At 41.1% G+C, this 12126-nt stretch overlaps 1 protein-coding gene across 1 annotated transcript in view; it reads right to left on the reverse strand.

Moving 5' to 3' along the window:
* Positions 1–12126, reverse strand: part of LOC124867043 (A disintegrin and metalloproteinase with thrombospondin motifs 7) — a 198307-nt gene that overhangs the window by 130119 nt on the left and 56062 nt on the right. Inside the window, exon 8 of the mRNA XM_047363243.1 lies at positions 7366–7509. Coding sequence (XP_047219199.1) covers positions 7366–7509 — 144 coding nt within the window. The remainder of the gene's footprint in view (positions 1–7365; positions 7510–12126) is intronic.

Consider the following 12126-nt stretch of genomic DNA (forward strand, 5'->3'; position numbering starts at 1 on the left):
CACACCTAAAAGACATCACCGACCCCCTCCTGGACCCCCTGCAGTTTGCCTACAGAGCCAACAGGTCTGTAGATGATGCAGTCAACCTAGCCCTTCACTTCATCCTCCGGCACCTGGACTCCACAGGAACCTATGCCAGGATCCTGTTTGTGGATTTCAGCTCTGCCTTCAACACCATCGTCCCAGTTCTGCTCCAGGAGAAGCTCTCCCAGCTGAGTGTGCCCGACTCCACCTGCAGGTGGATCACTGACTTCCTGTCTGACAGGAAGCAGCGCGTGAGGCTGGGGAAGCACGTCTCTGACTCCCTGACCATCAGCACCGGTTCCCCCCAAGGCTGTGTTCTCTCTTCTCTGATCTTCTCCCTGTACACCAACAGCTGCACCTCCAGTCACCAGTCTGTCAAGCTTCTGAAGTTTGCGGACGACACCACCCTGATCGGACTCATCTCTGATGGTGACAAGTCCGCGTACAGATGGGAGGTGGACCATCTGTTGGACTGGTGCAGCCAGAACAACCTTGAGCTCAACGCTCTAAAGACAGTGGAGATGGTTGTGGACTTCAGGCAGAACCCAGCCCCACCTGCCCCCATCACCCTCTGTGACTCCACAATTGACACTGTGGAATCTTTCCACTTCCTGGGAACCATCATCTCCCAGGATCTCAAGTGGGAGCCAAACATCAGCTCCCTCATCAAGAAAGCCCAGCAGAGGATGTTCTTCCTGCGGCAGCTGAAGAAATTCAACCTGCCAAAGACTATGATGGTGCACTTCTACACAGCCATCATTGAGTCCATCCTCACCTCCTCCATCACCATCTGGTACGCCGCTGCTACAGCCAAGTATAAGGGCAGGCTGCAGCGTGTCATTCGGTCTGCTGAGAAGGTGATTGGCTGCAGTCTACTGTCACTCCAGGAACTGTACACCTCCAGGACCCTGAAGCGGGCAGGGAAGATTCTGGCTGATCCCTCCCACCCCGGTCACAGACTCTTTGAGACTCTCCCCTCTGGCAGGAGGCTGCGGTCCATCCGGACCAAAACCTCACGCCACAAGAACAGTTTTTTCCCATCTGCCACCAGCCTGGTTAACAAAGCCCGGAAACCACCCTGACACTCTCCCTTTCTGCCACACCCCCCCCTTTTTTGCTGACAGGACACCTGTAACTTGTAACTCTATGCGTTACATTAACGCTCAGCTTGGACTCTTGCTTTACTTGCACTGCCATACTTGCACAATGATCACCTGCACTGTTGTATTGCTCTTGCATCTTATACTGCTCTATTTTTACTCTCACTCACTTAAAACTGTGCACATATATTTATATTATATTGTAGATATGTTTATACTGTTTAATTTGTATTGTATTGCACCGACTACGCCAAAACAAATTCCTTGTATGTCCAAAAACGTACTTGGCAATAAAGCTTTTCTGATTCTGATGTACCTCAAATTACATTCCCAATCAATGTGAGCGAGCGAGTGTTCTAGGGGCAGAGAGTGGTAGAGGTTGGCCTTTATGGCCATTCAGGAATTCATACACTGGAATTTTAGATATTAAAAGATGGCTCTGTTCATGTACAGTGCATTCATGTGATAATCTGCACTTGCCTCAGCGTTACCTCCTACAGTCCAGATGAAATGACACCTACGGATCAAACCTCCTTAGCAGCATGAGTTGTGGGGGTCTCTAGAGATAATAAAGACCTTGTACAATAAAGGCCTGTCCTGCGGTGAGCAGCACAGATAGATCAGACGAAACTGGGGCAAATACAGTTTAGAATAGCGGTATAAAGATGTAAAATCGCTGTGGGTACCTAAGAACAAAACAATCAGGGCAGATTAAGAGGTTTTAAAGAGGTTAAAACAGTGAAGTTGTAGTCTGAATCTTTCCGCTCCAGAGACTCTTTGCTCTCTTCCCCATTTTAACTGGCCTTGTTTTTTTTTTTTTTATAATTTACCCAAAATGAACATTTTATGTATGCTTCAAAACAGTTCTGTCAAAATAAAAAGCTGATTTCTCAAAATTAACAGGCCTTCCATACATTTCATTGTGTGTAAGTGACCAATATTATCACTAAGGTCTCTATATAAACATATTCTATCTCTCATGTGATATAAAGGACGTCCAACTTTGGTGATATAATATTTTTCCATCCATGTTGCATCAAAATCCACTTGCAATTGGCTGATTGCCCCACTGTGACAATTCTTCTCCTAGAAGCTTCAGCTGCTGAGAGGCTTTGCTAAGTTCGAAACAAAACCAAACATTCGAAAAAGCTTTTGTTAAAAACATCAAAATACAGTACCGACCCAGTCACACTCTCTGATTAATGTTTGCAGACTGTGGTTGTGACAGATGTTTTCATTTGTTTTGGATCATTGTCAAATGGTCTGCTTTTTGCTGAAGCTATGCAGGAATTCATTTTTATTTTTTTACATCTTGTGTTAAAATTGTTTAGTAACTTTTTCAAAGCACATCCTCTTTGCAATAAAAATTAAATCTGACCCAAGGAACAGAAACCTCCAGGATGTCAAAAATGTGGTGCCAAAGAGAAACCGTTAACACTGGTCCCTCCTAAAGGACAACTTCTGGCCGGCTAGAGTTAGGGTTAAGCAACAAGGAGTTCTGAAAGAAATTTGACCATCACTGGCAGGTGTGGAAACACATCTGGAGAAACAAACTGGTTATGAAAACAGAGATGATCAACAGCACGTGTCACATCAAAGTAAGGTGTCCTTTTTCTGGGAATTTTCCGTAATCTGACCTAGATATAAGTAAGGTTAAAACTTGAAATTATCATGAGGAAATACCTTCTTTGCCTTTGAGAGAGAGACTGATTGTCCAATGATATCTTTTAGGATCATAATCAGCTTTAATCATTATAACCCTTTGTCAATAAGTAGAGTGTAGGACTATTATTGTGATTTGTTATATTTGTGTTTGGTTTATTTAAGTATTGAAGTTTGTTCCAACTAAAACATTATCCCAAACAGTTCAATGAAATGCTCAGACAACTGGCTTTTGTTACTCCCACATGTGTAATTATTACCCTGCAACTCTTTTCACTACCTCTTACCGTTAGGTGAAAAAGCTACCATACTATCATGTAGCTGTGCTGCCTCTAAATGAAATGAATTGCAGATGCTTAGAGCTGAGAAACTGGGGCAACGATGCTGAAACAGTTCAGACATTCAACACTTGTGCAGCTGAAGCCAGAATCAGGACTTTAATGTCAGCCGCTGACTGTATAGCTGACAGTGATATAAACTGTACTCTGTAAAAATAGATAAGCAAGCAGAAACATACTCTGAGTTGTAGATGCTCCTGTGAGGCAATGAAAAATGCAACATTAAACAGACTGAAACAATTTGTTTAAACAGTATAGCATGCAGCTAATCTCAGGAGTATATACACCTCTGAAGTTTTTATTTTTGAAACAAATTACTCAGAATTCAGAAACTAGCACAAAACTTTAACCACCTTTAAGGTGACTTACAGATTATCTGTCACAATTCAACTAAAAACCTAGGAGCTTTTACAGGAGACATGTAGAAAAATACAAGGGTGCAATAATCTGGCTGCAGAATAGAACAACCCGAAAATGATACTTTACTGAAGCGCCTTTTGATTCAGCTAAAGAATTCAGTCTTCTTCCATAGTTTACAGGCATAACAACACTTAAGTTGGCAATTTTGCCCATTTCCTTGTACAAAGGTTCTCCAGATCAAACAGACTGTTAAGGTTTGCGAGATGGAATCCCAGAATGGAGACGAGCAGGCAGCGTGATGGTAAGTGAAAAAAACAATTTAATAAAAAACAAAAGCTCACTCTAAAAAGAGGCAGGAACAAAACAACAAACGGGCAGGCAAAACAGGCAAAAAACAGACTTGGCCAGGCTGGCGAGACAGGCGTGGTGTGACTACAGGACAAGAGCAATATCTGAATAATGTTTCCACGAAGAAAAACTGAACAGGAGTGAATATATGGAAAGTAAACCAGGTGGAGCTAGGAGACAGATTAGTTTGAAGCAGGTGAACCGGACAAAGATAATTAACAGACAGAACAGAACGTGCCTGGAGCAAGAACAGAGACTCTTGAATACAAACAAAAACTAAAGCATGACCAGAACCAAAAACCAAACTTGACAAAACATGAACAAGACTAAAACATGACCAGAAAAATAATAAACAGAAGCATGATTCAAAAACTGAGCGAAATATATGAAAAACACAGAAAGCAAAAACCAAACAACCCCGAATCATAACAGCAGACTATGAAGACATCTCTCGTACACAACCTTTTTTATAGTCACCTCAAAAATTGATCTGACCGATTTAGGTCAAGACTCTGGCTAATCTATTCCAAAACTGTACATTTCTTCTGATGGACTGACTGATTTGAAAAAAAAGTTATATTTGAAGTAGTCCCATATCATGATGCAGCCACTATCATGTTTCACTGTAGATATGATGTACTTTTTATACTCTTCTACTGACTGACTATTTTGATCCAATGTAACCTCTCTGCAACCTATAGCTCTGCAAATGAGAAAATGTCAAGAAAATCATTCTAGAACCATTACATTTATTTATTTTTACCTTAAAAGATTTGCTTGTTTTTTCAGTTGACATGTCCACAAAATTTTAGAAAAAAGGTGGAAAAGTTTCTAAATTATTATTCTGTTATTTTTTATGTCACAAAAACCTGGCCGGTTTTGAAAAGTCAATGTCAGTCACAGTAAATAGGAAGAAAGACAATATGTATTTTTGAGACCTTAAACTTGAAATATCCCGAAAAAATGAGGTGCACTAGTATAGTACATTATTTCAAGACTCAAACTAATTTCTGAATGAGAATAAAATAAATTTGACTCTTTTTTTCTAGCTGTCCTTTATCCAATGAGCTGCAAATGAAATATGGACTGCAATCTACACAAATTGGACTGCAATCTACACAAATTAATTTCCAGCAGGGTACCAGCAAGAGTCCCTGAACACCCGCTGAGTGACATCCCTGCGGCTCTATTATACATCATTCCAAGCCACAACGCTTACAAGTCAAATCTTTGTATATATCGGAATCACAGTGAGAACATTCAGCAAACAATAGTTTATAAGAACAGGATGTCAGGATGTGGATAACTAGTTCCTACTTTCTCTGTTGTCTGTAGGGGCATGTACTTGTTGAATCATGATACAATATCAAAGTGAGCTATTTTTACCAAAGAATTCAAAGAAAGCGTTCAGTGTTTTGTGATAAACAAAGGGCTGAGTATTCAGAGGGCTTACTTGGAAATATCTTGAAAGAAATGTTTTTGCTTCAGGTTCAGTTACTTGTGTTACAAGTGAGATAAGGAATCCTCATCTGTAACTCCATGTATAGGTAGACATCTTTTGAAATTAACATGGTGGGATGAACATGCATATCAGCTACGGTGCGAAATGCATGTAACTTTTCAAATTTTCTTCATCTAACTACAAGTTTAACAAAAAAGAATCCCTTCAAATGGAAAGGTATAAGGTAAAATAATTGATCTTTACATAATTTACATGTTTGACTATTAACAGCCATATATATATATATAAAAAAAGATGCTTTGTAAAATCAAATTAATAGAATTTTCTTTTACAGTCAGAAAAGTAGAAATTTTTTAGTAATGAGATTTGGGAGAAGATTCATGAATTCCCATGAATGTTTGGGAACACAGCAACATTTGATTATTCTGGTTTTTAGATATTGCTTTAATATATGCTTAAATAACCCAAAAATATAAATAACAACATGAAATGCATACATCCTGCTGGTGTGCATAGAAACCTTGACTCATTTAACACTGCCTTGATGGGTTACACTCTTACTTTAGTGGTGATAGGACAGGAAACTCAACAAAATACTTCCCAAAACTAGAACTGCTTTTCTTACATATAGAAAACTAACAGTGCATAGCTTAGCATGAGTGCAAAGCATATGGCCAAACGTGAGAAGTATAAATATCTTAAATGTGAGATCATGTTTTAATCTAATAATTTTTTTGTTTTTGTTTGTTGCTAAATTATTATTACCAACTAGTGCAGAACACACAATCTTATATGCAACGTATTGGACACAAGATTCACCATCTTGTAACTCATTTCTTTGTTGCAATCAAAACAGTCAAGTCAAGTTTATTTATATAGCGCTTTTCAGCAACAAGGCACTTAAAGCGCTGTACATGAGGAAAAACATTTACAATGATACAGAAAATCAAACACAGAAAAACAAATCAAATTACATTAATAATCCTTGGGAGTGCCCTGCGATGGACTGGCAACCTGTCCAGGGTGTACCCCACCTCTCGCCCAAAGACTGCTGGAGATAGGCACCAGTTCCCTTGCGACCCACTATGGAATAAGCGGTAGAAAATGACTGACTGAATCCTTGGGAGTTTACTGTTAAGAGCTGTTTCTAATCCAATCTTTCTAATAGAGGTAATTAGATCATTAAGTCCTCTGTGGTAAGGAATTCATCCTGTGCTAGAAGAAAGATAATATTAATCCTCAAGGTCGCTAGTATAAGGCAGTCACCTTATTACATGATCTGACTGATCACGGGGTATCAGCAGCCATTTTGGAGAATCCTTTGATGTCTTGTGTTTGTTGTTTCACACCTACCCACATATAAAGACCCCACACACTCAAACACAGACACTTCTATTAAGACTCAGTTATCATATTCTTAATGGTCCTGGACGTCTTGTGAAACAATAGTATAGTCAACATTTGTGAGTATAAATTATTTTAATTATTGTTGTAATTTGAATAAAGTCTATTGCACATTTTAAAGAAGAAATTTAACACCATTTGTGTATGTGATCTATGATATCTTATTATTAAAAGGCCTTTAGATTCAAACCTTCTGCACTGATGACATAGGATTCCAAAAAGGCAGGAGGCAAAGCAGAAATTAAGATATTTTATTTGGAGTGAATTATTGCAGTGATATACAGAAGAGGAAAAGTACAAGACTAAACAGAAGGTTAATGGATGTAGTAAAGGTGGATGTTGGTATGGCAGAGGAGAACGTTAGAGATAGAGTTGGATGAATTCAGATGATAAGGTATAGCAACCTTGAAAGAGAGATACTGAAAGAAGAAGAAGCACCCTATCATGTATTATAAATCATGTTATTCCATCGGGCCTAAAATGACAGGTTTATGAAAGCTAGATTATTTTTCTTGGTCTGCTTTGGATAACGTTTCTGTTCACTGCACTGATTACAAGGGACCAAAATACACTGGTATGACTTCTTCACATGGATGAAAGAAAACTTTTCAAAACACAGAACTTTGAACAGATAGCAGTGTGGTCAAACAGATCAAGCAGCACTCACTCTAGGAAGCGGGTGATATACTGACGGCTGCAGCGGGACCACCGGGGCAGGAAGGTGCCGTACAGGAGCTGTGGAGACATGACGAAAGGTCGTTTCCCAATGGGTTCACAGTCATTACCGTTGCCATCATGCTGAATCCCAAAGCTGTGACATAAAAGGAAATCCCACAAAAAGGGGCAATTAATGTAGGTGAGCATGGTATGCAGTACATAAATCAAAATCAAGCTACTTTTGACAACAAACGAGAAATGTCTGTCTGTAAGCTGCTTGTATTATACAGACTTAGAAGTCAATATTTAATGTTCATCTCATTTGCCGTGTGAGCAGAAGTATTGACTCAGACATCCTTTGCAACAAATAAAGCCTGTGCAAACTGGTGATAGACACAACAAGCCTATTTGTTCTTTACCTTGTTAGTGACAGCTCACTTCTATCGAAAGATTTTCAGAAAAAAAGGTTGCAGTCACATTACAGGTATGCATGCTTCATGCTCCTTTGTGGATAAAAGCTCAGCAACAAAATGAACGCTCCCCTCAGACTTCACTTCAGCCCTGTATATCTCAAGTTTTTCTACAGATGCTACACAAAGAAATATGTAAATTATATGTAAAAAAGCCAACTCCTTTTTTAAGCATAGTGTACAGGTTTCATAATGTTTAAAAACTCTCAACAGTTTCACAAGATTAATTTATTTTCACTTAGGCGGTTTATAACCTGGTTCACAGCCTGCTTTGATACTGAAACCTTTGCAGTGAATTACTAAAGAGGAAAAGCAAAGAGAATTTCCCTGCTTGCTCTACTTCACATACAGTACAAAGAGTTACCACTTCAGGTTGCAAAATTAGCCTTACTATTAAAATAAATGCTATGAAACTGACAACAGTCACAGTTTATTGACTGTGGCCTGGCTGCTAACTAGAATAGCTAGAATTTGCTGTTGGATACTACCCAATTTAAACACATTTTCTGCCTTCTCCCACCATGGTCCCTTGGCCTGACGTGAGTAAGGAGTTTGCAGTAGTTTATAATGTACCTAGAAAGCTAAACACTTTCTAAGTATCCTGCACAGGTTCCCTAGTGGAAAAGGTTTGTGTCATTGCAATTTTTCTGTGAAATATTAGCCTGTCTCATAAATTGAAGGGTGGGCTATGCAGTGCAACTAAGCAGGCTTAAAGACATTTCCTTTTAGGTTTTATTCCAGTTCCCCAGGATTTGCTAAATGGCCTGAACTTGTATAGTGCTTTATCAAGTCCCCAGAGACCCAATATATAATATAATGCTAATATTAATACTGCCAGACAGTATCTTAGCTTTTTGACTTACAGAAAAACTTTAACAAACAAGACAACCCTGTTTAGAAAGACATATTGGTGCAAAAGCACTTTACAGGAAACATATCTTTCCCTAAATGTCTGTAAGCAACACTGAGTTGCAGACTCACAACTTCGATGTTCCTCTGGCACTTTAGCAATTTAGTTAGCACACGGTTTCAAAAAAGCAACTAATAGGAAAAATGTGAAGCTTGTTTATTTTGAAGTGACTGGGCAGAACAGCTTTGAAAGCTTTTACTCACCTCTTTTTGCACTTCACATGTGAATGCATCTGATATCAAAGATCAGGTCTTTTCAATCTGATTTTATCTTTACAGTGTAAATAATCTTGTACATTTTTGTATTTTACTTTGATCGTCTAATTACATTAAAAGAAAAGAAATGTGAAATAAATATGAATAGGAGCCTCACTGGTATTTCAGCTGTAAAATATAACACGACAAGCAAAACAAGAAGGGAGAAGAGTAGTCAAGATAGAAGCAGATGTTAAATGACTGACAGTGGGCAGAGTGCAAATACATTATTTTATGTAGCAACTTTATAGCTGCTACAACACCCTGCACATTTGTTGATGTTAATGGTATTGATGTGTAAAAGGCCAGATAATAAATAATAATGTACCTATTGTTGACATAAACTTTTTTTCAGAAAGGAGAACACAGCTGCCATCAGGGAGGTGGAGCATGTTGAATGTGGATCTCAAAAACAACAAGCAAGTTAGCAGTATGCATTTTGCTGCTAAATGCTGAGTTGCTGATGAGATTTTAGCTCATCTGCACACTGGCTGTTTTCAATGTTGTAATAAGCCCAAATTTTTTCTCACAGTTGTAAATCAGGTTTTGCAAAAGGGCACTAGTTAGAAAAAACCTGTTTGTGAACGATAGATTCAGGAAGTTGATTAATAATTTCTTTGCTTTTTCTTGTCATATCAAATCAAACTGGATCAGACTGAATCACACTTTTGTCTGTCACAAACCCCTGAATTGAACTGCATCTTGATAGAGGGGGTCGTACCATACTGTATAATTTTTTTTCCCCCATCTGTGTATTTAAAATTAAGCTGATCATTGGCAGTGTGTGCCGCATTGGCCTATGACCAGAGATTCACAACCCTAAAGGTTTAAAGAGTGCTTTTTTATGAGATGCCAAACAAAGTGCCTGAGTAGATTTCTCTGGCTGTACGGCACATAGAGTAATGCGGTGCTGCACCCCCAACACCTGCTGCTGAGCACTGCCAATCACATGGCTGAAAGACAGTTACAATATCTTTCTCTTGCTTTCAAAAAAGACATTTTCAGCTGTTTGGAAATATTGCTAGTTGCTAAAGACACAAACAAAAAAAATAAACTTAAGAAGCTCCGTCAACCACTCTTAATTCGAATAATGGTGTTTAAATGTATAGCTGGCTATACTAAGAGCGGGATGCCGGTTATGCTGTAGATTATTGCAGCAGGGTTAATGGGATTATTTCAGTGTCAATGGACACGGAGACAGAAACGAAAAGGGAAAAAAGAGAACAAGAAAGACAGAGAGGTGGGGCAAAAAGGATAAAGGGAGAGAGGAAGAAAATAATAGAGGAGAGAAAGAAGGATGAAGAGAATGCAAGATAACACCCTAGAAGACTGCTTCTACACCTGCAGAAACACATATATAACAACAGCAATTTTAGCAAAAAAGTGCACAGTACTAATGAAGGCAAGATGTATTTAGTGGCAACTGCAGCTCAATATAGAACATCTGTGTATCTTTTTGACACCTGAATCCAAACATCTGTGGGTGTAAGTGTGAACGAGCTTGTGTATATAAGGTTTCTACATAAAAATATGCAATAGCGAGTGTGAGGAGCCACAGACCTGCCCCCCTGGATCCGAGACAGACACGGAAGAGATCTGAGCCGCAGACCCCAGACTTATATAAGTCCCCCAGAGCAGAGGAACCCCTGAAGGACCACCGCCGGGACTACCACAACCCCCTTAGAGAAGAGCAGAGGAGAGCCCCAGGGGAACCATCCCGCAGACACAGTGCAGAAGCCCCAGAGAGCTGCAGCAATAAGCATACAGGCAGCTGGCAGCCATCTACGCCGGAGCAGATTTACCCATTGACCCAGAGGTAAAATACCTGGGGCACATCGCTCGCCAGCAGAAGCCCGAAAAAGCCAGAGGGCCCAGGCCCCGGTAAGCAGCCACCAGGGGTGAGCCGGCACGCGCCAAAGCACCCAGCCTCGAACACCAAGAACCACCAATACACCAGCAGGCAGATACCAGCCATTGGCAGGGAGTGTGAGGGGAAGAAAATAAGACCCACATTTTATGTGACTAAGCTGATCCAGAAGAGGGAGAACCCCAAGATCCAACCTGACACAAAAACAAGAGCACACAGTCACAATCACACAAACTCACCCTCATGTGTAGACATAAAAACAGTCACACCTACACACACAACGTAAAGACACACAACAATGGACACCAAACACCGAACTCACAACAGACCCCCCGACCCCACACCAAGTCATGACAAAGTCACCCGGCAAGCAGTCCATGGGTGGCGGCAAGCACCCAGGGCCCATGGCCCCCACTATCTCCTGCAAACACACAAACACACCACATCACCACCACCTCAACAACAGCCCAAGGAGACACACCAACCAGCTCAGCTCCACATTCACTGTTCAGCTGATCCAAATGTGGCCGGCGAGGACACAATCCCCCACCCCCACACAGTCTGCAACCCCCCTGTGCCACCCTCCAGTCTGCCAGCACCACACCAGCAAAGAAGCACACCGCCAAGCCCACCAAAATAACCCATCCAATGCCAGCAGCATCGGCCTACCGTCCATAGGAGAGAAAATAAATAAAAAAAGTAAACATGTGCCAGCCAGGTTCCAACACCCAGTCCGACTAGCCGCCCCAGGCAAAGCACAACCCACTAGCCGTGCCAGTGCAGGTACAAGACGCGCTCCATTGCCCCACCCAGCTGACTGCAACCGCACCCTTGAGCAAGGCTGGGGGCCAGAGGTGTGGGAGGAAGCATTAGAGGAAAGCAACCGCAGCGTGGCAAAGACCGGGCACCCCGCCAACCCCACACCTCAACCCTGGAGGTGCCCCAGCATGCCGACTGCACACAGTCCTGCATGGCATACCCCTGCCATACCAAGAAGACTGGCCAGCCCCTCCACCAAAGCGAAGCCATACCCCAATCACCACCGCACACTGCCCAACCAAGCAGCTCATCCACCCAAACCATGTACACCCCTCCGACCCCTCCTCCAGACAGAATTGGTACTGAGAACAGTCAGGAACTGGAACATAAACAAGGAACCAGAATCCGAACCGCAAACCCCCAAATCCAAATGATGCCTACCTCCACTCAAGGCAGACCAGCCACACCCACCCCAGAAGAAAACCTACACCCAACATTCCTACAACTCCCA

This window comes from Girardinichthys multiradiatus, chromosome 4 (assembly GCF_021462225.1).
Source record: "Girardinichthys multiradiatus isolate DD_20200921_A chromosome 4, DD_fGirMul_XY1, whole genome shotgun sequence".
Classification (NCBI taxonomy): domain Eukaryota; kingdom Metazoa; phylum Chordata; class Actinopteri; order Cyprinodontiformes; family Goodeidae; genus Girardinichthys; species Girardinichthys multiradiatus.